Source organism: Watersipora subatra, chromosome 9, assembly GCF_963576615.1.
Source record: "Watersipora subatra chromosome 9, tzWatSuba1.1, whole genome shotgun sequence".
In the NCBI taxonomy this organism is placed as follows: domain Eukaryota; kingdom Metazoa; phylum Bryozoa; class Gymnolaemata; order Cheilostomatida; family Watersiporidae; genus Watersipora; species Watersipora subatra.
This window is the reverse complement of record NC_088716.1, coordinates 11,867,574-11,894,559: the sequence shown is the minus strand read 5'-3', so window position 1 is coordinate 11,894,559 and position 26,986 is coordinate 11,867,574. Positions and strand designations below refer to the sequence as shown.

Here is a 26,986-nt window from a genome sequence, read left to right as displayed (position 1 = left end):
AGCAATATGCTTTACATAACTATAAACCACAGGCTCAGCTAATGAAAAGTTCAAGTTAATTAAAATATTTCTGTCGAAGTACAGCATATGCTGTGCTTTATAAATGCTTCTATTGCTCATCAGCATGTCTATGCATTCAGACGTCTGTGAGTAGACAGTGAGAATAGAATGCTTGTTAAGGAATGAAACACAGGATTATTTGGTAGTAAAATGAAGCATCTGGAATGGCAAAGTTCTTCAGCGAATGGCACCGGCATGTTTGTTTTTATTGACGATATACTGCCTTTATTACATCGCTGCCAAAACACTTCACATTCTAAACGCTACTTCAACATGAAAATTACATATAAATTAGTTTTCTCCATTAAACTTTTTGCCTTGTTTTGTATAATCCCAACTATGTTAAATAGTTTTCACTAAAAGCCTGAAAGTCTCGTGTGCTATGAAAGATCATCAGGAGCGCTAATCAGACACGTAATTATAATAACTCTATTTTCAGTTATTTTCAAATACCAGCAGGTGATCAACTGGCGCTGGTGGTAGATTGCCGGCCTGCCTCGCTTAAATTTGTCAAGTCGAACCTCGCTTATGACAATCTTTTAGCTCAACCTGTAACCGCAGGGTGACACACAGCGAACACACACGCTATCACACTAATATATTGAAGATTCTCGTAGGTTTTGCATTTGTTGAACCAATTAAACCAAATACATTGTGTTTATGTAATTGCTCTAACATATGATGGTTTTGACATACCATACAAAGAACAATCCAGCAAAGAAAATACAAAGAAAATCCTGCAAAGCATTCATATTGTATGTAGTGGTTTGGCTACAGTTATTTTTACACAAAAGGTTGAGATAGCTAAGTTGGTAGTAAGGCATAACAACTGGTATACAAGCAGAAGTCGACCTTCTGCAACTCTGACCTTCTACAACTCCGACCTTCGTTACTAATAAACTGTTGATCACCTATAGTAGCTCATTTACTAAATCATTAACTTCAATGAACGAATTTGAAGGTGAAGAAAATCGGCCAACAGAACTTCACGTGATCAGTTATGTCTAACCACTGGTTGATAAAAATTTAGCCTTTCTTCTAACAAAGCATTACTTGTAGTCTGTGGTTAGACTTAGGATCTATAGATCATTCTGTGAATTGCTTGCACATGTATTAGTGTGAACTGGTGATGAACGATTTTCAATAGCATACTAGAGGTGGCAGGAAAAAACAAGGATAATGTTTTTTCTTTAACATGTATAGAAATAGATTTTTATTATGACAGTTGTAATATTAACAAGTATACTGGCAGTCTCGTGCACTGTAAGATATCATAAGTGGAATAAGTATGTGCACAATTATTCCACAATGCAGGTGGTGGAGTGCTGCAGTTAGTAGTGTACCTGGCCAGGAAGCTGATGACCTTGGTTCAAATCCTGCATGGTGCATTTTTTTCTAACGCTCTCCGAGTGACTTTAGACAGACGGACATACACGGTTCTCATTATAGTAAACATTATAGTGAAGATTGGATATTTTTTAGTATTCATGTTCAATAATTTTCTTTGTGAACCATTTTTATTCATAATTACATTGTATTATTTTAAAGTCACCAAGTTTTTATTTTGAGTCGAACTACACAAAAAATTAAAAAAGCCTGTTCTAAAAAAATGATTACTGATATGGCAGAACAACTTAATGAAACAAAAATGCTAAAATAAAAAAATTGAAAATTTTGTTAATAAACTTTTAATATTAGACTTTTATTCCATTTTGTACTTGTACTAATTAGAATCCCAATGAAGTCTATGTACAGACTCCACTTTCAATGTCTATGTTATGCTAATAACAACCTCAGTGTCTATGTCAAGTTATAGGTAGTTATGGAGATATTTTACAGCAGCTCTTTGTCTGCCACGAAATTGTTTCGTTGCAATTAGGTACCACGTGATGATGTTGAAACAGCTGGCAAATGTTAATGACGTTTTATTGCGTAGTGCAACAGCATCATATTCGCACTTGTAATGTGTTCGGCTGCCTCTCCAGACGTGTTTGACCTATTGCTTCAGGGGGCAGCAACCATAAACGTTCCTCTGCATTGCAAACATTGCAAGGCACCTGCTGGAAGCTGTCAACAACTTAAGAACCTTCTGTAGTAGCGGTTTATGATAGCTGAAACATATACATTCACCTTTTCAACGTATATTATACATTGTTTGTGGTAGCCTTTCATAGTTGAGAGAGATGGTAAAAAAGCTAAAACCGTGAAATTTAAAAAAAACATAACAATCAGCCTAAAACCTTGAAAATCTTTTTTTTTTACAGTTTGGATTCTTACATTTTGTTAAAGAATTGCAGTCTTATTTGTAAACATAAAATAGAGCTTTGAGGTTTTTAATTAGCTTTAATAAATTCTATTAGTTTTATTAAATTTTATTAATTTTATAATTTTACAAAATTGAAATTTAATTGAAATAGCACAATAGGATTTTTGATATGAATAAATTTCAGCAGAAAGTTAGTCGTAAGGTTTTAAAAAGCCATAACCTTGGAGACACAATCTTTCAACCTGAGATATTAAAAATAACTTTGCTTTAGCCGTTTGTGTTTATGCACTTTGTTGAAGCTGGAATTAACTGTGTATATTTAAAATTTGTTTATTATTACTATAGTAGCAATAAGTTGATATTGAACAGAAATTTTTTTAATTTTGCCATAATAAAGTTCTGCTTGTTGAGTTTTCTAAAATAGTTGTAATAGATTTATTTTAAAGTAAATAATGAAAGTATTTTCAGAGCGTTTTTGCGTTACACATAGTTTAAAAATGAATCCTTATTTCCTCAAAATTCTCAGATTGTTTTCTTCTGTCCAATGAATCAGTATCTGCTTGACACAACTAACAGTTGTTCCTACTTGCTCACTTGTGAAACATACATATATTGTGAAACATACATGTATTGTGAAATTGAAGAAAGGAGAATCTTCTAAAGCGTGTTCACATTTGGAGAGGAGTTGCAATATATTATGGCTATTTCTCAAACAGTGTATAGTGTACGTCAAGTTATAGGTTGGTGTGATAAACTGTGTAACTTGGTGATGAAATTATGACTAAATGATTTTTTATGCGCAGGAAGTAATTGAGTGTTACAGTGGCGACTAGGTACTGAGTTGTAAAGGGTAGAGGGAGTGGAGGGAGGAGAAGGACTGAAAGGAGTGTAGAGAGACGGTAGCAGAAGGAGAGTACATAGCAGGGTGATCTCGATTTTGGAAAGAAAAGGGGAGTACAGTGGGTAGAGGGTGTAATAAGCTGGTGAGAGCATAGAGAGAGGATGGAGAATAGGAAAATTAGGGAATTTTGAAAGCATAGAGAAGGTAAAAGCGTGGATAGTGTAAAGTGTAGGGAGCGTAGGGGTTGTAGGGAGGTTACGGAACGCAGGGAGCGTATGGGGTTTAGAGAGTGTAAGAAGTTTTGAAAGCGTAGAGAGCATAGGGGTGTACGGAGGGAACGGAGCGCAGGGAGCGTACGGAGTTTAGAGAGTGTAAGACATTTTGAAAGCGTAGAGAGCATAGGGGTGTACGGAGGGTAAAGAACGTAGAGAGCGTAGAGAGCGTAGGGGTGTACGAAGGGTACGGAACGCAGGGAGTGTATGGAGTTCAGAGAGTGTAGAGAACGTAAGGAGTGTTAAGAGTAAGGAATAGTAGAAGCGAAACGAATAATAAGAGAAAAAAGGAGAAGCAAAGTCAGTGGGGCGCATGTAGCAGATGGAGTGGAACACTGGGTGGTTTTAGTAGGCAGGAGACATAGAGCACTAGACCCCTAACCACTAGAACACTAGCCTAAGACAGCATAACCATGCAGTTGAGTTTCCATTTCTTTCCATGTAAAACACCAACCAAATCTAAACCATCCTTCCTCTATAACTCTACCATGAAACTAATTTTCTATCACTGGCAGTTCCCAGTAATGTTATACAACAGAAGGTACCAAGTATAGGGGGGAAAAGCCATATGATAACGGTCATGAAAGTTGAAAACCCTTTTTCTTGCATTGGATATACCATCATATCATTCTCTTTGTGTTATGTCTTCTCTCTTTAATCTTGAACTAATGATGCCAATAATGAAAGGGCACTGCAACTTCAGCAGTGCAGTAGCAGTCAGGTTATTGGTGCTTGCGTAAGGTTAGTTATGAGTGCTGCTACTACAAAGCTAACTTGGTGTTGTCTTCTGTGATACGGTTAAAATAGGATTCACTTGTAATCCATGCCTCTAGTTACTAAGTTGCCATGATGTTGCGCCTGCAAGTTGATTTGTAACTGCATAGAAATCAAACAATGGCTCATTGAGGTATTAGAAGGCTCCTCAACATTGAAAAACTATGTTGATCAAAGGATCAGCAGTGTACTTTAGGAGTAGAATTACATTATAAAAGTACTTTGATTCTGATTAGGGGCAAAATGATGACACTCGAGATATAAAGGTAGTATATGCGGTTAATATGGATATTTTTTTGCAGGAAAGCTTAAGTTCTATAACCTTTCCTTGACACCCAATTTACTATTCAAAAATCACTAGTTATGGTGTGACCATATATCGGCTAAAACAAATTTCCACTACTATCGATTATTCTTTGTATGACTACTGCTTCATTTAAGTCATGTCATCTCATACGGACTTGTCAGAGTTGTCCTCTCGGCGATTATCCATTGACTGCAAGCACCATAAACAGATGACATCATCAAGGCATCGGCCAAACATTCCTGATATTTCGCCGAGCATCCATGACATTCCGTATGATGTGCACCCCTTCGATGATGGTGGTTGGCAGTTGTGAATTGCTCAATCTACATTTCCCTCCATGATATTTGCTGCGAGACTCATAATATTTGCTGCAGGACTAGCATCTCATTGTTTCAGTGACTGCATTGTGTAAATGAAAACAATATATCGTGAACTATTCACTAGTGTAAACGCGAGTGAGTCTGTGATAGTGTGACCAATATTATCACAGGCAGTATGTAGCTAGTAGTAGTTGTAGACAGTAGACAGTTGCAAATAGTAGTAGCAGGGCTGAGTAGAGTCCTCGACAGAATGCGCTTAGTGCTTGAAGTCTTAAAAAACTTTATATGTTCAGGAATACTGCATAAAATTGCAGGAATAAGTTCTGATAGCGCAATACACCATGAAATGATATAAGACTCTATAATGTCCTGGGTTCTACTGAGGTTATATATTATGTACTGACCACGAAAAAGCGGTTTTATTCATTTTTGCTGAGCTTACAACTCTGTGAGCTTCCTTTGTAGAGCTGTGCAATGGCACAAGTTATCCATAGAGCCGTGACGCAAGCAAGCTCTATTAATCATCACTATCCAGCATGCCGTACTGGTTCATAGAAAACCCATGTTTAGTCATGTGTGACATTGTTCTGCTAGCTGATGTAAGAATTATAACAATAAATCTATAAATATCTTCTGTTTTATATCAGATGAAGGTTTTATTAAAGGCTAATAGTGTTGAGCTTTTTTATTTTGTTTTCTCATAAAAACAATTATTGTAGTTGTATAAATAATTTGAAAAATTAAAAAGAACTAGCCAATCAGCTGTGAGCCATGCAAAAGATCCAGAACAAACAGCGAAATATTATATCTATGTCTATGGTTAATGCCAGGGGAAGCAGATGTCAAACACATCAGTGTTAAACTTTGACCTGACTGTTGACTCACTGTTGGCATTAATCACAATATTTCAATGATCGTCTGTGATAACAATGTTCCCACTATCACAAATTCATCCACGTTTAATCAGCGAGTAGGCCGGAGCATAGCATTCTCATTATACCATGCAGTGACGGAAACGATGAAATAGTAGTCCTGTAGCAAATTTCGTAAAAGAAAAAATGAATCGGCCAATCTGTGATGGTTAATCACCATTGTCGAGGTGGTACACGCTGCACAGGCTGTCGTGGAAGCTCGGCGAACTGTCGGAAAGGTTTTTAAGTATCCGCGCTGCCTCGATGATGCCTTCGGTTTACGGTGCACATAATCGACAACTAGTTGCCGAGAGAACAACTCCAACATACGGCAACATTGTGTAAACCAACTTTAAGGTAACCTTAAAGCGAGTTTGTTTTTCTTACAACTTCTTTCAGCCTTTTGCTTTAGCAATAGGAGATAAGATGGAAGAACAGTCTTCATGTCTGGTGTAGCAAGGAGTCGGGCCCTGCTGATGTAGCAAGGAGTTGTGCCTTACCCATATTTAATGTATATTTACCTAAAAGAAATAGTTTTACAAGTAGTTCATGAAAAATAATGTAATTTATTTAAAGGAAAATCATATTTTGTTGGCATCGTACATTAAGGCAAATACAAATAGAGCCATCGATCATATACAACTAAACTCATACAAATAGACATTGATAACCCTATCCATGTAGACACAGATACAAATAAACATACACACATACACATAACCAGAAAGACAGAGCTGTTAAACCGTAGCTGTCACGTACAACCTTTATCGTCTTTGCTAGGTAAATCAGACACATTGATTCCAATTTTGTCCTCAAAATAAAGATTGGTCCACTAACTTCTAAAGTAATGAAGGCTATTTTACAGCGTTTTAATATCGGTATCGAAAACAACATGCTCGGCACAACAAGCTCCACCCATAAATACGTGACGTAACCTAGCTTTTTAGGAACGGAAGTTAGGGATGTTTAGACCGATTTAAAATAACAGAGATGGGTGTCTTAAAATCCATTATTATCTAAATTCAGTCTTAAAAATTATCTCAGTCTTTTCTGAATGGTAGATAAGCTATTCAACATTGCATATTTAAAAATGAGCTCAAAAAAGCGCGATAACTACGCTAGCTTGTGATAAAACCACGCTTTTTAAGCTTATTTTTCTTGGCGTTCAGCCTATTTAAACATCATGTAACAAGCTACGAGCAATTTTAAACAGTTTATATTCCTTTCATAAAAGACTGAGATTAATTTACAGCCTGGATTTAGATACTAATGGGTTTTGAGACACCCATCTCTATTATTCTAAATCGGACTAAACATTCCTAACTTCCGTTCCTGAAAAAGCTAGGTTTCGTCACATATTTATGGGCGCAGCTTGTTATGCTGATTGTGTTGTTTTCAAAACGGATATTGAAACGCTTTAAAAAAGCCTTAATGACTTTGAAGGTTAGTGGACCAATCTTTATTTTGAGTAGAAAATCGGAATCAGCGTGTCTGATTTACCTAGAAAATACCATAAAAGTTGTACGTGACAGTTATGATTTAAGGTAAACAGGACCATCCAAGCATGGATTTGACTGACTGTTTCTCAGCGTTATCACATCACCAACTTGTGGCTAGGTTCTTTGGCTATACCAAGCATTGCTACACAATTCAATTGTGTAATTCATTCGATTCAAATAACTTTGAGCTGACAACTGCTCATCTCACAGTCAGGGAAACAAGAATCAACCACAACACAGTTGAGAAGAGAGAGAGAGAGTTGAAAAGAGAGAGAGAGAGAGAGAGAGAGAGAGAGAGAGACACAGTTGAGAAGAGAGAGAGAGAGAGACAGTTGAGAAGAGAGAGAAAGAGAAAAAGAGAGAGAGACACAGTTTAGAAAAGAGAGAGACACAGTTGAGCAGAGAGAGAGACACAGTTGAGAAGAGAGAGAGAGAGACACAGTTGAGAAGAGAGAGAGAGAGAGAGAGAGAGAGAGAGAGAGAGAGACACAGTTGAGAAGAGAGAGAGAGACACAGTTGAGAAGAGAGAGAGAGACACAGTTGAGAAGAGAGAGAGACGCAGTTGAGAAGAGAGAGAGAGAGACAGTTGAGAAGAGAGAGAGACACAGTTGAAAAGAGAGAGAGACACAGTTGAGAAGAGAGAGAGAGACACAGTTGAAAAGAGAGAGAGACACAGTTGAGAAGAGAGAGAGAGAGAGAGAGAGAGACACAGTTGAGAAGAGAGAGAGAGAGAGAGAGAGAGAGAGAGAGAGAGAGAGAGAGAGAGAGAGAGAGAGAGAGAGACAGTTGAAAGAGAGCGAAAGAGAGAGGGACTGCAACTCCAATACTCACCTGATTATGAAACCCATTATATTCCAAACAGTTAAATGCCGTTGAAAATACTTATTGCTGTATAATGGCACATAAATTAATGACCTTGAAATTTATGGATAAATAATTTGGGTAAACAAAGAGTTTAATTTATTTCTAAATGCATAACAAGTAAATAAATTGTAAAACATTCAAACATAAGATATTTCTAGAAAGATATACTGGTAAAAAACAGAACTTTCAAATCAATAGATTTAGGTCCTAAAACTAATGTTGTGCTCAAATGAGGTGGTGATTAAAAAACATGGCAGTTATATGACAGATTCATCCAATCATCGAGCTACACTTATAGCTAGTGATTAGAGAGCACTGATAGGGTAGTGTCAGTGAGCGAGTGACAGGCATGGTCCATTAAGCGTGTCTCTTCAGGCCACCAGTCCGTTTATCTGTGGCAATAGAGGATTGGCTCTCGAGATGGTAGGTTTGGCTGCGAAATTGCATAGAGCATTACTCATTTTCTCCATGTAGCATTGGTGGTAACTACATTGGCATAGCTTGTGACTAATCTCTACAGGTGGCTGGTGTCAACTAGTGTTTTCTCTTGACAGGTTCTTTGAGAATGATCTAGAAGCATAGCTTTATGCTTTAAGCCTATGGAAAGCAAGATGAAGACTATATGCAGCCTTGACCAAGTTCTCGTATTGTAAGTACATGTACTTACTGTTGTTATCTTGGCTAGCACTCAGGTAAAGATACTATAACAAGTAAATCAACAGGAATATATGTTTAGTATAATTTATGTGTTCCTTTCTCTTTGAAATTACAAATTAATTTAGTTAGGAATAAGCGTGAATCTATGTTCTAATAAAAGCATATCTTAAAAGTTGTGTCTGTCTGTTCGAGTGTCCAAAGTTACGGTTAAAGGTGGAAAAAAGATTGCTTTATTCCGGAATTGAACTCACATCGATCAGCATGATGTACCATTGCTCTAATAACTATGCTAATTGACCACCCCACTGGTATATCAAATTACTTGTAGATCTAGTTATTACACCTACATCTCTCACAGCGCACCAAATTGCTAGGGTGCTAATAAAAAAAACTGTTTCTAATTAATTTGTTATTTTATGGTCTCTTACTGCCAACACATAGTCAACAGCCATTTTGCTCAAGTTAGCAAATTGTTGTTACATAGAAAGCAATCTAGTTGAACTAAGAGTATAGGTCACAGGGTTAACTGTAAATCATCTGCAGCTGATCACATTGTTATATACACATGTTTCAATATCAGAACAATTATAACTTGGACTTCACATTAAAACCAAACTGCAAGCATTTCTGTGTTCATTTTACTTAGTAGTTTCAACCATTTCTTTTTTTATAAGATTGCTACAAAGATTATTAAAAATTTGGTTGAATGTTCAACCCAACCTGTAGTTCCATGCTACATACTTTTCTAAAAAGGTAATAAATTTGCAAACTTGTTTTCTGAAACATCCTCAGCCCTTGCAGTATGAGGAATTGTCTACTTAACTTATGAAGGTGTTAGATTGTGTCTGACCTTGCTGTGCGTTGCACTTATATAAACCGTAAATTGAATTAAATTTACTTATTGTTAAACTATAATTGTAAGAGTCCGTTCTTATATCAGAGCTAAAATGGGTCTGCAAACACAATAGCCGGATACATTATATGGTTACACCCAAGCACTTGTTACAGCCTGTCGCTTCACTCACATTTTAAATAAGGTCTGTCATATTCTGGTGCCTTAGTCATTGCTTGCTTATAAGAGAAGTTGCTTAACCAAATTAATTATGCGAGTAATTTAGAAGACACCCTGGTGAATTTACCAGCTCTATGTAGGTAAATAGAGATTTTATTAAAGAGTTAGCGGTTGAAACCGTTTTGCCGATAGTTTATTAGTCAAATTCATAGACTATTAATCAAAATTGAAGACTATTGAGAAAACATGTAGTATAACACTAGAATTTGGCTACAATTCTCAAAAAGCACACATCTAGCCGTAATATTAAAAGTATGCCATCTCAAAAGATTTCACTATATCTGTAAAATAAATAAACATGCATGTTGGTGAAGTTGTGGTAGCTTTCAACAAACCAAATTTTGAATAGCAATTTCGATCTTGAATCAAATGAATACACAATACATTATTACACCTGTATGTTGCAGACTTTTATAAAAATGAGTTATTGCGTGTCATGTATTTTTTACGTAAAGTAATTACGACATAACATATTATTATGTCAACTAATTAGCTTGAGTTTTTGACAAATAGCTTAAATTTTTGACAAAAACTACATTTTAGTTGAAAGACTTCCATTTCAGCCAATAGAAAATTGGTAAAATGATAATAAGCCCTTCATGTATAAGAAAGTATGCGGTTTTTATACATACGATTTCAATAATGCGTACTTACCTAATTAGCACAATAGTTAGGTTGATCAGGATAAGGGCCTTCAATGATGGGTGTTTTTAAACATCAATATATTGAGTAAGTGCTCTGCTGTCTTTAGTAACAGAAGATATGTGCTGGTTATGTTTAAAGCTCAAACCTAAAGAGTGGTGAATAGTCTCGTTGTATTTAGTTGATTGAAATAGAGAGACTCATAATGATAGAGGTTATCTATATGCAATTTATTTTCAACAAGGCAGTATGGTGGAGCAACTCCCAATAATCATGGAGCTTTTATAAACCTGTGTTCATTAAATATTTAACGATTTTCAAATAAAACAAATCCACTTGCACCTTTTTTTCTAGACAGGTTTGAAATGTTAGTTTTACTTTTGGTTGTTCGCGGTTTTCTAATATTGTATGGAAATGGCTATATTTAAAAAATTTGTTAGAACAAAAATATCCATAAAAACCTAGCCAATATATATCTGTAAATTTTCAACTTTGCTTGACATTAACTCGACCTTCGTAGACCATATTTATGAGCTTGATAAATATAGTCTTCTATAGAGCAGACAACTCCATGTTCTAATGCTGAATTTTTCTGTACAAGCTAGCTCATATACATGAATAACTTCATACGAACTACATAGATCTGAGCTATAATTTAAACCTGGAGCAGATAGTGCATGCGTTTGCTCTGCAGACGTATATGTTACACGCCTAATATTTCAAGGCTCCACCTCTCTAGTTGACTTGATAGCTAATGGAGCCGATAAGTATCTTACATAATAGAAATGTTTGAACAAAACCACTTTGAGATGTGAGCTGAGGGATAAGCTGCACTGCACCTAAATACATCTCCAGCAGACGATATGTAGCCTTTATCGCTTTACTTATTCTTCTGCTGTATCACTTCAACTACACGCCCAAACTAAAAGTGTATCCTGAGCAAACTGTTTTTTTATTCTCACTTAAAAACATTTTTAGAGTTTTTAGAGTTCCTTAATAAGGGGTTGGGAGCCAACAACTGCCCAGCTTCTCATTTATGATCAACTACTACTAACTAGAAAATGTTGCAACTGCCTGATAAGTTGTTTTTTGAGTTTGGTAGATAATGACGTCTTCAGAGGCGCTGTTAGTTCACGCTCGTCTATACTGTATTGAATATTCATCGATAATATGTGCACTGTAAATCGATGGCATCATCGATGCAACACGGATATGTTAGGAAAGATATCAGCGGCGTAACTTTCTTGATAGCTGACCCGTGGCAGTCTCGCAAATGACTTGATTTATATTTTCTTTTATAACAGTTGCTGTGGAACTAGTATTTTGTTGCTTCCGTGACCTCATTGTATGATGAGAATGCGATACAGCTGAATATTCACTGATATAAACGCAGAAGGGTTTGTGATAGTGTGAAAACTGTTATCACAAACGACCACCGAAGTATTGTGGGATCAATGAAAACATACTACAATATCGTGAAACCAGTTTTTACAGACTCCATGCTTCACTTATTATAGAATTATGAAGTATTGTTTTATATACCATATAGATTTTGTTAATGGCAGCATTTTTGTGTTTTTTCATCCTTCTCTAGAAATTGGTTAAATGCTATATTTGGTATGGAATGGAAGCAGTACGTGAAGCAACTTAGTTGAAATTATGACTCAAATCCAGAACAGCACCTGCACTCACTGACTGCACGTTGACAGCACTATTTATCTTTAACAGCAGTAAACTGATAAACTTCAAGAGGGTTCAGCAAAGAAGCTATTCAGATGAACTGTATTCTGACATCTGTCAGTTTTGATTCTGTTGGCAGAGCCAAGCTATCTGCCCCTCAGTAGAACTATTTTTATGATAATATGTAGTCTCTACTAAATATGTAGTCTCGTTACTAGGTGAATGTCTGGTGTTGCACGGTAATAAAATCATTACCTAATTAATTTGAGTAACTTACCTGAAAAGCTAAATGTTTACAAAAGTTTTTTTAAAACAATGCCCTCGTTTTGGGCCAACTTTACAATTGTTTCATGTAATGATCAACAGTGCTAGTTACTAACCTCAAGCAGGCGCTTTACGCATGAGTATCGTAACCAATGTAATGACTATTCGACCAATGAATCCATGATATTCTGTGTAGCTTAATGGTTAGGTTCACCACTTCTAGGTCAGGAAGTTTCAAGAACAAATCCAGTGCCGTGTGGATTCTTGCTGGCTAGATTTTAATTGCTATAACTGGACACAGAGTTTAACAAAAAGAAAAACACTGAGATATAAATATTGTCTTCTAAAAACTTGAATACAAAAGATGATGGTAAAGATTCACAATTCTATAAGCTTGAAATGCCACTAAGAAAATTAAGTTCTACTTCTAGTTCATACAAAGGTTTCATAAGTTTTAATAAAATCATTTACATGTATAAGCGATGCCTACAACTTCTTTGCCTAGGCACAACTGCAGCAGGTGTCAAAAAGGTTTGGCCAAATACTTGGAAAGTCAGGTTTTTCCGGTTACCTCTCAGAAAGCAGTTATTAGTCTGGTCAAGTGCCAAAAACAAAAAACTCTTTAGTATAAAAAGTGAAAATAATTATTATTTAATACGAGCAAACTTTTTAAGTAAAAAATGAAAATACTTTCACAAATAATTGTCTAAAACATAAACATAAAACTGAGGAATAGAGGTATTTATAGACCATAAAACCTAACCATAGAGGTATTTATAGACTATGAAGACCTAACCATAGAGATATGAAGAACATGGCCAGTTGAGTTAGTTTTAGTGCAACTCGTGCCTCTTTCTAACTAACCCAAGGACAGGCTAATCTGATCTCCGTTCTCAAATGGCTCAAAAGTCAATCTGATGAAGTAATTCAAGGAAATAAAAATGTTATGTCAGCATTAACTTTGGCAGATTGTCAAATATACACAACGAATAAATGCAAAATACTATAACTTTGTTTTTATATTTATTGATTCAAAGGTTAGTACATTGTGCTTGCCCTTATTAGTTAGGAGCAAGGTAGAGAACCAGATGCTCTATCTGTCAGAAGAAGGCATAGCCAGATTAACAAGATGTGTATACAAAATAGCAGTGTGACTAGCAATATTATACAGTGTGCAGTAACGCTAACCAGAAGACAGGAAGCTAGATTTGACGCGCTGAGTTAAGGATGTTTAGGTTTGCAATGGGAGCGGCTGGAATAGACAGATCAGGAACAAGTAGATTAGAGAGGGACAACAGGTTTTAAATGGATGGGAGGAAATTGAGAAGTTGCTGAAGACAAGTCCAGGAGAGAGGTCGATGGTAAATAGGAACAAAGGGTATTGAGGAGGAAGCTACCAGAAACGTGGAGACAGGAAGGCTCAAGAGGAGGTTTAACGATACAATGAGAAAGAACAAGAGGTCTCTGGAAGTGGCGAATTAAAATGCAATGGATGGAAATTATAAATAATGAAAATCCGCTTTGACAACCTTTAATAGAGAAAAATGTCGAAAGAATACGTAGAGAACAGAAGGTGAACTATTCTTTTGGATGGAGAATTAGTTACTTCCAGCCGGAAGATTTGCTACGAACACTAATTCTAATAAGATATAAAAGGTTATATGAGGAGTGATGTGATAATAGTCGGCCATCCGTCAGAGGATTAGCGACTACTGAGCCGGGTGGTGACACAAGTCGTGTGAGTGACCAGGTGTGAGGGGGTTGACCAGAGCTAATGAGATAAGGGCAGAGTGGGTCGTGACAGTGCATTCCATGTTCAGACCCATGAGTGTAGGTCACCATAGGTAACTGCATTAACATATAGGCCTATATGTCTTCAAACTCATTTTCGGCTAACGAAAGAGCACTAACTCAATGATCAAGTAATAGATTATTTGGCCTGTAAGCTATAGTAACTTCATGAACATTTATGTCTTCGAATTCATTTTTGGCTAACACAATGAACAAGTACCATCAACATATGTGAGCTGTGCACAGGTATTCTAAGCAGCTTCTAGCCCTAGCAATAGCAGTGCATTTGCCAATTTTCTCTCCGTTGAATACCAGCAGAAATATTTTTTGGAGCTATTACAAAAACCTATTCAATGCGAGAAGTGAAGCATTGCATTGTGTGAACACGCAGTAATCCTACACTGATCTCTCATGTCTCTACCATCGATAGTGGCGCAGGAAACTCAGACTCGTTGTTGATTACAAAGGTCAATAACCAATAAAATATCAACGAATGATGAATTCTATGGAATGATTAAGCACTCTAACAACTTTAAACGTTTTCATACCAATGAATAAGGAATAATATATATTTTTGCTGTAAACTATTTTCAGAAGTAGTACAGCTATGTGGTGTAATTAAGCAAACTTCATTATTTGCTGCCAAATTGACAACACTGCTGCTATGACCGGTGATAGTGAAAAGCTGATGCACTTTGAGTCACTCAATCTTATATGAGTGAGGTGAAAAAGCTACTACTGTAACAAGTTTTGTTTTATTGAGAGAACAACTCCAAATATTATTGAGTGTAACACTTACTCGGCTTGCTCAGTCTGCACGGGTGCATTAATCTAATGCCTCATAAATGTATAGAAATGTAAATAAGACCTCAGTCTATCATGTAATAGTACTGTCTTATATCAAACAGACCATTGTTTATCAGGTCAAAACAGATGAACAGTTCATGTAACTTTAAAACTAAGAATATCAAACAGTGAAAATGATTTAATATATATAATATATTATATATATTTATTTATTTATATATAAATATATATAATATATTTATATATATTATATATATTTATGTATAATATATATAAATATATTATATATATTTATATATATAATATATTTATATTATATATATACATAATATTTATTTATATATAATATAAATATATATATATTTATATTATATATAAATATATATATATATATATTTATATATAATATACTGTTTATATATTATATATAATATATAATATATAAACAGTGTTTTATTAAAAAAATAGTGTTGTAAGAAAGGTAGAGCATAATATAGTATATGAAGAAAGTGGCTCATTGAAAAGCTGATAGAACAAGCAAAGCTAGATAAGATGGTACCTGCAATAAATTAATTTTAAATATTTAGAACAGGAAGGATTTTTATTTTTATCAAAATTAGTGAACACCAACTTTGGCGAAAACCATTGTAAACCCTGAAACTTTATTTATCAGCCCGTCAGGCAGAAACCATATTAGAAATCAGCATTCTGATTGGTTTGTTCTTGAACAGACTTACTGGAACATTAGAGCCGCTGGAGCCTTGCGCCGCAAGTGTTTTGCTGCGCGAGAATACTGCCGGGGTCTCGCATGCGATATGAGAACCAGACTTTAAGATACATTGCCCTGCAATATATTACTTTTTGTTTTATATAATTGGTAAGCAGTACAGTCAATCCAAGCGAGCTGCTGTTCTTGGTAGAGTGTCTTTTAGCTAGACAACTTGCTCTTGCTTTAAAAGAGGTCGAATTCAAGCGTTCAGTATTCTTTAACATGGTATCTGCTGCTCTTCCAAAGCTCCTCGTAGTACAATAAGCTGCTATAACACAAACCTCGTTTAACAAAAATGTCTCTAAACAAAGAATTCATGTAAAGTTTTTGCATTGTATTACATAAGATACTTCATATAATATGAAGCGTAAAGACTTCCATATAAGGTAAAGACTTCCATATAAGGTAAAGACTTCCATATAAGGTAAAGCGTAAAGTCGATGCAAGTTCTCAAATTCAGTTTGAATAACGAGAGTCCTATTGTTAGCCTTAAAACATTGCTTTCTTTCTTGTCTCACTATTTATTATATTTTTACTTCATTTTATACATTTATATGTTACTTTATTAGACATATAGAATATTTTTTCCTGCATAGCCATACATGTAGCAGTTGAGACAAAAGTGTAAAAGATTTATTTAAATTGACCCTAAATCAAATGTAAGGGATAAGATGTTGTTGATAAAAAGTTGTTGATACAATCCTATAATAGCACATTTACTGTACAATTGTTGAATTGAAAAGTTAAGTTTACACGCATTTCACTGTTCGTATAACGTAAAATCACTATAACCGAAAAGTTTTCAAAATGGATTATTTACATTTTAGGAATGTCTACTGCATTGATAAAATGCTTACTAATGCTTCACAGCATGCTGCACTACCTAGAAATATATCACTGTTCTGTGATATATTATGTCTTTTGTATAAATTTTAGAAATGTGGTTGTCACATAAAACAAAAAATAAAATACAAAATTAATTTTAAATGCTGCTCGAGAAGGTTGATGCAGAGATATCCATAAATTTTTTTGATGACTTTAGTGGCTATTATTATAAATACCAGTAGCCTGCCTCGGGCTGTAAAAGATCATGATGTGTGCAGATAGGCACAGAGAATAGTTATGTTCACAATTATTTGAATAAAATGGAAGGTGACCGATTGGTGTATGTGTTAGCATGTTAGGCTTGTGAACGAAGTGTTTCGAGTTCAAATCCTATATGAAGCACTTTTTCCCAACCTTTTCTGCAGCTCCAAAATAGATATACGCATAAACAGAACTCCTATTATAGTAAAGGTTTTATAGTATTGAAAACAAAACTGTCGGTTTACTTTTCAAGAGAATGCAACTCTTGTGATGGTTGTTTTATTAATTAGCTTGAGTCCAATGTACTCATCTTAGTCACCAGTCATAATCTTATTGTATTTTCTCTTGCAGAACTGATTCCCTTAAACTATAAAGAAAAGCTTCCCTCAGATACTTGTGAACATTTTTACTAGCTAGTGTGACTGAGATCGACCACTACTTGCGTACATAAGCTGCACTTCTCCGGCCAACAGCCAGATAGTCGTTATCTTCCTTGCATCTAAGGCTATCTTATAAGCCATCGGCTGGCACCGCACTAACTTGCTTACCTGATAGCCAGCTCGCTAACAGCCACCTCATCCTGTAATAATTGCTGAAAGAGAGAGACAATTAGAAGAGATAAAGCCATAGCCGTGAGGACCGTGAGAGAAGTTTTATTTGCGAGTGGACAGTCAGCAGTGTGACACTGATATTACAAGATGGATGCAGTAGGTGAGTGCTTGCTTCAACTCTAACCCTTTTAATTTAAAGGAATTTAGTCAAAACTGTGTTTTGATGCCCTTTTAAAAGCTATCAGAGCATATAAATGCCTGTGATCATATTACACTCTGTATCATAACAGTTTTGATGTTTTGAGCTTTCTGACAACATGTCAAATCTCGGTGTTTTTAGCTTTAACAAAGTTATATAAAATATAAAGGGCTCTTAGCTGTTAGTCAGTCACTACAAATTAATTTCAAGCAGATATAGATCTGTAATTCTCATCGGGGGATATCTGCTGAACTTATCACCTGATAACAGCAAATCTATATTTGTTTGAAACAAGTTTTTAGCAATTGATTAACAACTATGTGCTCTTTATATTATAGTGTATTTATACATGTATATTTACATTTATAGATACATGTATATATTTATGTTTTTAATAAACATTATAGAATTTGTCACAAGAATCATCGAAGAGCCACCAAATTACACTACTCGATATGCGAACGTTATTGTTTAAACACAGCATTTAGCTTTGAAATGTACTTTCTATTTAAAGTCAATACTCGGTATCTATCAATTTAAAGTCAATCAGCATGAAAAGTTTTGCAATCGTTGAAGCCTCTAGTAAGGGTAATATTCTAATAATAATAGTAGTAGTAGTAATATTAATATAAATAATAATATTAATAATATTGGTAATAATAATAGTATCTAATAATATTAATAATAATAGTAGTAATATTAATAATAGTAATAATAATGAGGGCATCTAGTAACAATGAGCTGCCGACTATAACATGAATTTTATTGACAAAAATTTGATACGTGATAAGATGACTAATAATACAGCATTGACTAACATAAATGGAATAGCTGCTATTGCATTGTGCTTATGACAACCTGATCGCTGTCATGATATACAGTTAAATACTTCAGTTAAAATATTGGTTTCACACTGTTTCCGTTGTGTTGGAAGACATCTAATATAATATAACACTGATAGGCTTTCTGTTAAATATACCATGTGGTGTTGAGTGCTACCACCATGTAATATTAGATTTTATGGGTTTACAAGGCCACGAATAGTGATAAACTAGTCGAATAGTGATAAACTAGTCGGTCACACGTCTGTTGTAACAGTATTTCAAGACTGTAGGTTCTGTGCCGTAAAAGGCAAAGTATGGATAATCTAATTTTGGTTAAAATATTACTGGTTGACCTTTAGAACAGCCAGCTGTGGTTAGTATTTCAAAACAAAGTCCACCCCAAACCAGGGCACAATGGCTCTTGGCTCCTGTCTGGAAAATCACTCTATATATTTTTTACAATCTAAAATGGCTGACCTCAAGTTCAATAGTGCCGACTATTGCGGCAGCCTATTAATCAAAATGTTATTTTAGCAAAATTCCTGAAGTGTAAACAGAGCTTGGCTAACTTTTGAGGTTGTTCTCAGCAGCTGTAAGGAGCACATTACCTACACGCATATGATACAATACCCTCTTACTAATTCATTCAATATGTAGTCATTATTGGCACAGTTTTTATATTGTGGTTTCATTTTCTGTAGCCAACCTTAAATAAGGAAAATTAATTTGTTTTTATTGCTTCAAAGAGGAATAGATATATGGAACATCTTCGATATTTTAGCTGAAAGACAGTTTAAAGCATATTACTCAAAAAATTGATGTAGCTAAGATTTGAACCAATGACTTTTAGATAGTCAAGTCAAATGTAAAAAGTAACCAATGATGGTTGAAGGCAGTGACGTGTACTGCAGCGTCTGAAGTTTGAATATAAATTATTAATTCACCGATTTATACAATAAAGAATTTAAAGTTGGTTTTATAAATTCCCTTTAAAAGCAGATGCACTGATCAGGCCATCAAAATCATTTTTCTAGTCAATTTCACAAAAAACTTTGTCAAAAAGTTAAAAGATGTAGTCAGTATTTAAACATCCCCACTGAACACAGCAGCAGAGATATCCTTAGAGTACCTTTTTAGGTGTGAAAGTACCGACGGCCTACTCACAACCTCAATCAACCACTGAGCCCACTTTTGTCCATCGATCCTCTTTTGGTGATGATCTGCACCATATCAGTCTCGTGTGGCTCATCTGTATTTTACTGGCTGGAATTGCACTATTGGCAGCGCTGACCTTAGCTGTAGTTCTTGTGTGTCGACGCAGGTATGTGATTTAGAGTTGGCGTATGCTAACCAGTCAATAGAAATAATGGTATTGGATTCTGGGTGTTTGCAGATTCCCAACGGGTGGCCTATACGGGTACGTTTGATGAGTTAAAAAATATATATCATCGAATAGCAAATGAGTATTCACTTTATTATATGTAATTCTATAAATACAGCGCCAATTTATATAAATCTAAATACTTGTTGTTCATATGCCCAGTTATAATGAACATGCTATAAGAGCAAAAAAACTGCTTCGCACTGGCATTGGACTTAGAAACATAATTCTGCGAACTGGCGTGCTATTTATTATGTCACACAGTCAACTTGACTAGTGTGCTTGAAAATCATGATTGTATGAAAGATCAGGATGTGTAACGATTATGAGTGTAATGATTCTATTTAGTGCAGGTGTAGATAAATCTCTGATAAATGTTTGGTCCAATTTAAATAATCATTTGACACTTGAATATCAAATATTGTCATAATTAAACAAAAGTAGAGATAGACAGCAGGTAATATCTGTTCTTCTCTTCTTTACAGGAAGTTGAGCAAGGTGAAAGGAAAACAGGCTGGATATCCTCCACTACCTCCAGGTATGGTGAGCGAATTTGACCTAATTCATGGCGGCTATAAAGACTCCTTTGACATCCTCTTTGATAAGAAGGAATACAAGAAGTCTTCTCGCAAGTGTAAAAAGTCTAATGAACGGTATGAGGAGAAGTGTGAGCAGTGCCTGGATAGAGGTCATCTGGACTGCCAAGGTGAGCCTTGTTGCCTAGCAACACATGCACAAACTAAGTATGCCGGTTTTACAGCTGTAACCTTTAATAAAGCGGTATAGATTCGAATGATAGTATATATGTAGAACAAGAAAGAGACAAACTCACAATTTGCTTATCGTCATGGCAACTTCAATTTATTAAAAATAGTATATAAATAAGTTATATATCACCTTCCATGATTGATGTGGTTCAGAATTTATCTTCCATATTAGTAAATCCACCTTTACCATTGTGTCTGTCTGTTAGTCCAGTGTAAACGCTATGCATTCCCACATTGCTCATCTGGTTTCATCCAAATTTCACATGTATATGATTTCCACCAGAACTAAGAAAATATGTATTTGTTAAAACTCTGCTTGGTTCCTGTCATGTGACCCACCTACGAACTAATTGATTAAAAATAAAATATCTTGTGCATCGGGAGTTTGCTACTATTTGTTTAATGAATATCAAAGTTTGGGAACTTTGATAAAACTTTTATTAAACTTCATGAAACTTGCCTGTTATCCCCTCACATTTATATCAACAGAATATTCAGATACACTGATTGACTGCCATCAATTTAAACCTGGCAAAAATTTTAATGCAACTAAAAAGATATCATAGCTTTTAGTAAAAAATTAAAGTTGTAATTACAGCTATAATAATTAAATTTTATACATTTGCGTGTACAAGTTGTTATATAGCTAATTAGTTAGTGTACACCTGCATAAGAAATTGTTTAAGTACATAAGCTGTTTATATATGTACTCATTTTATTGTTCAGTACACACATGTACATCAATTGCTTACTTCTTGCTAAGAAATGCCAATCAAAAAATTTTAAACTGGATGTTTTGAATTCATGGATATGTCCATTCAACTTTTTACAGCTGATCCGTGTATCCAGGTTATACTGTAATTGACTACTTTATATCTAAATTAAATTTTAACTGCATTTTCTGTTTAAAACTATTTGAAAATATTTTAAACTTATCAAACTTCCTGAATAGTCTAAAAAATTTTGGAACAATCTGAAATACCGGCAACAAAGTGAAAAACTAATCCTGAGGGAACATAGTGCGGCGATCGTTCCTTACAATTTGCTCAAGTTGTGAGTGTTTGGTGAGTATGGTTGAGTTCAAGCCATTAGCTATGACTAATGTCAAAGGAAATTTAGTTAGGCAATGGTTTTGTAGAAGATAAGTCGAAGAGAAAAACTGCCAGAGTTTATTTGCTTGGAATATTTCAAATGGACTAAAATGAGCTGTCGAATGCTGCCATGGCTCACCAATGTCTAACCAAAGGCTTGTTCACACTATATGTTCACACGCCATATGTCGGTGTTAATGATGCAATACAGCGGTGATCAATGTTTACAACATCACAAACGCATCCGCCTTCACCTCGGCAAATAGTCTATGGTAGAGTAGACCCGCTCCATATTACAGTAATTTGTTCCGATGTTGTCATTGTAAGGCAAATGTTGTATAGAGGGGTATAAAAACCCATAGAAATTATCTAAAGTTTTCGATGTACAGAATGTATAAAAAGTTGATGTTTTTTACCCTCTGGTACAACACATCAAAATTTTAAATACATATTGTAAATTTTGAAAACTAGCTACAAAATAGTATATTAGTCTTAGTTATCTGCAGTAACTTTAGTGTATTTAGTGGTTATTATCTGCAATAAAATGTAACATTACAATGTACTACGTGCAGTATGTACCGTAGGGAGTTCTCACCTTCAAGACACACGTATAACATTATAGACTTTGAATTTAACTTGCATAACTTGCATTACTCCACACATACTTAAAGCCAAGTTTTAGTATGTATTTTACTTAACTTTAATTTTGTCTAAATATTTATCTCGGTTCTGGTTTTGTTTTCACAATAACTTATTACGAAGAACACTGAACTGAAAAAGAGCGAGCACCAGCTTCTCCCATATGTTGTGAGAGGAACTTCGATGAATAACAAATCAGCATCTTTGTTATTCTGACGTATCCAGCCCAGCAATTGGCAAATTTGAAAATCGAAAAAAATCTTTGATATATGGCGAAAAATGTCTTATGACGACGGCGAATAAACATCGTGTTCCACAACGTAAGGTAAAAAAATTGTATTACAGGGTAATTGTAACTCGGGGATGCACTGTATAGCTTTCTTATGCACATCACGGAAATGATTAAATACTAGTCCTGCAGCAACTGTAATAAAAAATATGGATTGAGCCATCCATGGTGGCCAATCATCAGTACACATTGCATAGGCTGTCGTCGATGCTCCATAACCTATCAAGTAAGTTCGACAGCTGCAAACTTTCCCGATATATCCGTGTTGCCTCGACGATGTCATCAGTTGCTGTGCACATAGTCGATGAATAATCGCCGAGAGGAAAACTCCAACACTTTGATTCAGTGTGAACGAGCCTTTACTAACAAACAAACATTACAACTAGTGATAACAGCTCCTTGCTATAAATTTTTGCAGCAGCAATAAAGCTGTACTACTAGCAGAAGTAACTACCTACACGCTGATTACTGCTGCCTGAAGGTTACGTAACAATTAGATCTTGGAGGTTTGCCGCTGTAGAGACGTATCTTCCGCCTTCAATGATTAATCATGCGCCGCCATTTGTATAGCCAAGTATAGTTATGCCAGACGACGCTAGGTATGAACTCTGCATTTGCTACTTGCTAAAGGCTGGTTCACACTATATCGTCGTTAGTCAGCATTTTCCTTTCGGCGTTCATAGACGATTATGTGAACCGTGAAATGATGTCATCGACGAAACAATTAGGAATGTTTACAGCTGTCAAACTTTCCCGATACTTTGCCGAGCATCGACGTCTGCCTTTCAAATGTGAACCATTTCGGCGATGGTGATTCGCAGTCGCGAATAGTGATTTATTCATATCCGTTTATGATAGTCGCTACGAGACTAGTATTTAATTCCAGCACGTGAAAACAAAAAGGTTTCTTCGTGAAAATTTAAAAAGGTAAATGAAAACACTACATCACTGAGTATTTGCTGATACAAACGCGGAAGGGTCTGTGATAGTGTGAACATCGTTATTACAGACGATCACCGAAGTATTGTGGCATCAACTTCGAGATGCGGCGATATAGTGTGAACCAGCCTTTTATGCGCTGGATACAAGATCCTTTAAAAACTAAGGTGTATGTGTAATTTATTTGAAATGACTTCTAGCAGACGGCACCTAAAATTCAAGTCACCTAACTGATGCAGATAAATTTTATACCTTGTTCACATGAGGACAAAACTTAAAAACCTAGGACGAAACGAACCATAAGTTTGGTATAAGTGGTCACACCTTCGAGTAAGCTAAATACTGCGCGAGACAACAAATAATTCTTTTGCAAATAGTTCACCATAGATGCATAGATGCATAGATGTAGCTTCATCCAGTAACGAAAACATAAGAACGTGCAGCTACTAAATCATATCTCTATTTTCTCTTAACAATTTTATGAAAACAAACATTGCTTGTTGTTGTATTGCCTGTTTATGCGGGATTTGCACTCTGGCTGGTTAGTACACATTGACAGTAGTAGCAATATTTTCTTTTTATTGTCACCAACGATTATAGAGAACACAGCTAACAGCTGAGAATCACATAAAGGAACTGACACTAGTTAGTAAGTCCATAGCTACAATTACTCGATTAAAACACTACTGGAAGAAAGTATGACTGCACAGCTAATAAACTAACAGTTACAACATGAATGTATAAACACACAAATGATACAAACTAATATGTATCAGATCCTCACAAAAATTTAACGAATCCATCAAATTGCTGAAAAGAAATCTCCTTGTAAGGTTTCCTTGAAGAATCGCTCCTGTGTGGACCACGCAATAAGATTACAAGTACACGGTATCTTTGCAAGTCTTGTTTGTCCAATCACCTATGGCTAGAAAAGTTAGTTACTTTACAGACAGAATATTATCTTCACATATTGCTATGAGAAGCGCGAGATAAAAATGCACAATCAAACCTTTACACACCAAGTTAAATAATTCCAAAATTAGCTTCGCATGTTAAAATCATTGGAGTTGCTATTCCTATAATAATACATAGTAATTGGTTTGTTCTACAGTCTAAAAAAATCTAATGTAATTCTTTTAATAAGTACACCAGGCAAATACGCATCAGTAAAACATTAATTAAACCGCAAAAAACTAAATGCGTGAACTAAATTGATTAGATATTAATTAATAAAGATTTTTAGCAATTGTTTTTGGAGACATGTCAAGTGTAGGCTCAAGGATGTGGAGGTTTGGAGGTAAATGAGGCAATGAAGATATAAGCAGAATGTACTGTAACTTTTACTAAGCGAGTTTAAAGGAGTTTAAACTAGTTTTAAACTTGACTAGTATAGACTTATTTTTTAAATTTTTATATATTCTCATTTTAATTTTCAACAACCTCGAAAAACCTATTCGACAAAATATTATGTAAATTTTTAAAAAATACTAATCTCGTAACAATCTTAAATAAAAATGGGTTTTACCATATTCATCTGTAGAGGTTGTGCTTTTATTTTTTGATTGCTTGAGTCTAGATGGATTCATTTACATAAAACAGGGATAAATAAAAAGCTAGTAACCAATTAATTAGTGCCAATAAAGTAATATATATATTATATGTATTGTACATATTGTATATTTATACATTATATTATATATTATATTATATATATTATATTATATGTATTGTATTATATATAGATATTATATATATTATATATATAATGCATATGTATGTATAATATATTAATTAGAAAAATAGCACACTATATAATGTACATATAGCAGTTATGTACTCTGCCCTATGCTGTAGGGCTGCAAAAGAAGTTACATTGTAATGACACTAAATCACCAGCTACAAGGAGTCGTCTACACATGAACATCCAGCTGTATAGTAATCATGGCCACCTGGTGGATCATCACATTGAAGATCTATTCCATTCTTGTGCATCTTTTATAGTCTTAATTTTATTTGTTATTTTTAAAACACGCCGTCATTATTATAATACATCCTTACTTATTTTTACTATGTTTTATTAAAATCTCAGCCATTCTCAGTCAAAATTATAATAGAATTACCATTTATTATGCTATATGTTACGGTATTATGGTATATATATTATACAATTCTAGATAATATATAGAATATTGTATAATATATAATATTAATAATTATATATAGAATTATCTATTATATAAACATATAATAGATAAAATAGCAAAGGTTTGACAATATTTCGCAGAATAGATAATATATAGAATATTTATCAGTATTTATGCAGTACCCATGACCTTGTACTATATAGAAATGTAATAAACTTTCTACTTAAACTGAGAATTGCAATGAACTATTTTACATGAACTCGTATTGCAGGACACAGCCTTAGTCGATCTAGCTCTTTTGGATCAAAAGATAGAAAAAACTTGACATTTTTGACGCCAACTGGCTACTACCAGCATGTGACAGACCAGGAAGGAGCTGTTGTCCCGGATCCTCACATTTACAGCCAACTTAAAGGAGTAGAAGCGATGCCGGTGGTCAGCACTAGTGACCAGCTCTATAGTCATCTCTGTGATGCTACGAGTGGCAGTCCAGCTCCGCCTCAGGTTTGTTTTTGCCTTTAAGATAGATTTGCACAAAATTTTAATAGATTTTGTAAATTTAACCAAAAAGTATCAAAATTTTTCCATCATTAGCGATTGTTTTTGATGTTTGAGGTGATCTCAAATTTGAGAAAGATATATGTGCAAACTTTAGCTAGGCAAAATTTGTTAATAGTTACTCACCCGTAAACTTTCACATTTTATGCCGCAACTGCAGTTACAAGAACAAACACGCCAACAAACACTTTTGGTTTTTTCAGTTTTTCTTTTAAATTAAAAAAGTAAGGTTGCATCCTGCATCATTTTAAAAATTGTGAAACTGAAAGAAGCTATTACGGTAGCCTTAGTTTCCACCGTATGTGTGTGTGATTACTTGAAGGATGAAGAGAAGGAGAGCGTCTATGCTGTCCTAGAGGATCACTACGAGGAGCTGCCTGGAGCAGAAGCTATAGTGGACGGTGAGCCGGCCACGAATGAGAGCACTTCCGACGATTGCCATAGCAACATAAACAATGATGAGCTCTATGACAATGTTGGCAGCATCAAACGCTCTAACCTTTGATTACTGACGTTTTATTGTTATATAAGTGTTTATATTTTAAAACTTGTTTTAGACAGACATTTGCTATATTTTATTTATGATAATACTAGTGAAATGTTTTAGCAGTGAATCACACGCACCATTTGTCGTTATCTCACAATATATAATGACTTTTTTTAGCTTCAATATGCTGTCATTTATTTTAATTATTTTATGCAAATATATTATAACTACACTA

The 26,986-nt window shown here is 34.8% G+C and overlaps 1 protein-coding gene across 2 annotated transcripts in view; it reads left to right on the top strand.

Moving 5' to 3' along the window:
• The window catches only part of LOC137403534 (uncharacterized), a 27,489-nt gene extending 503 nt beyond the window's left edge, over positions 1-26,986 (top strand). The window contains exons 1-7 of one of the 2 annotated variants that reach the window (XM_068089475.1): positions 8,466-8,537; positions 8,669-8,763; positions 17,234-17,593; positions 19,594-19,777; positions 20,323-20,543; positions 25,978-26,210; positions 26,587-26,986. In XM_068089475.1, the coding sequence (XP_067945576.1) occupies positions 17,581-17,593; positions 19,594-19,777; positions 20,323-20,543; positions 25,978-26,210; positions 26,587-26,769 (834 nt within the window). In that variant the 5' untranslated portion in view covers positions 8,466-8,537; positions 8,669-8,763; positions 17,234-17,580 and the 3' untranslated portion in view covers positions 26,770-26,986. Of the gene's footprint in view, positions 1-8,465; positions 8,538-8,668; positions 8,764-17,233; positions 17,594-19,593; positions 19,778-20,322; positions 20,544-25,977; positions 26,211-26,586 lie in introns of those variants that run through there. The other variant, XM_068089474.1, reaches the window with a different exon arrangement.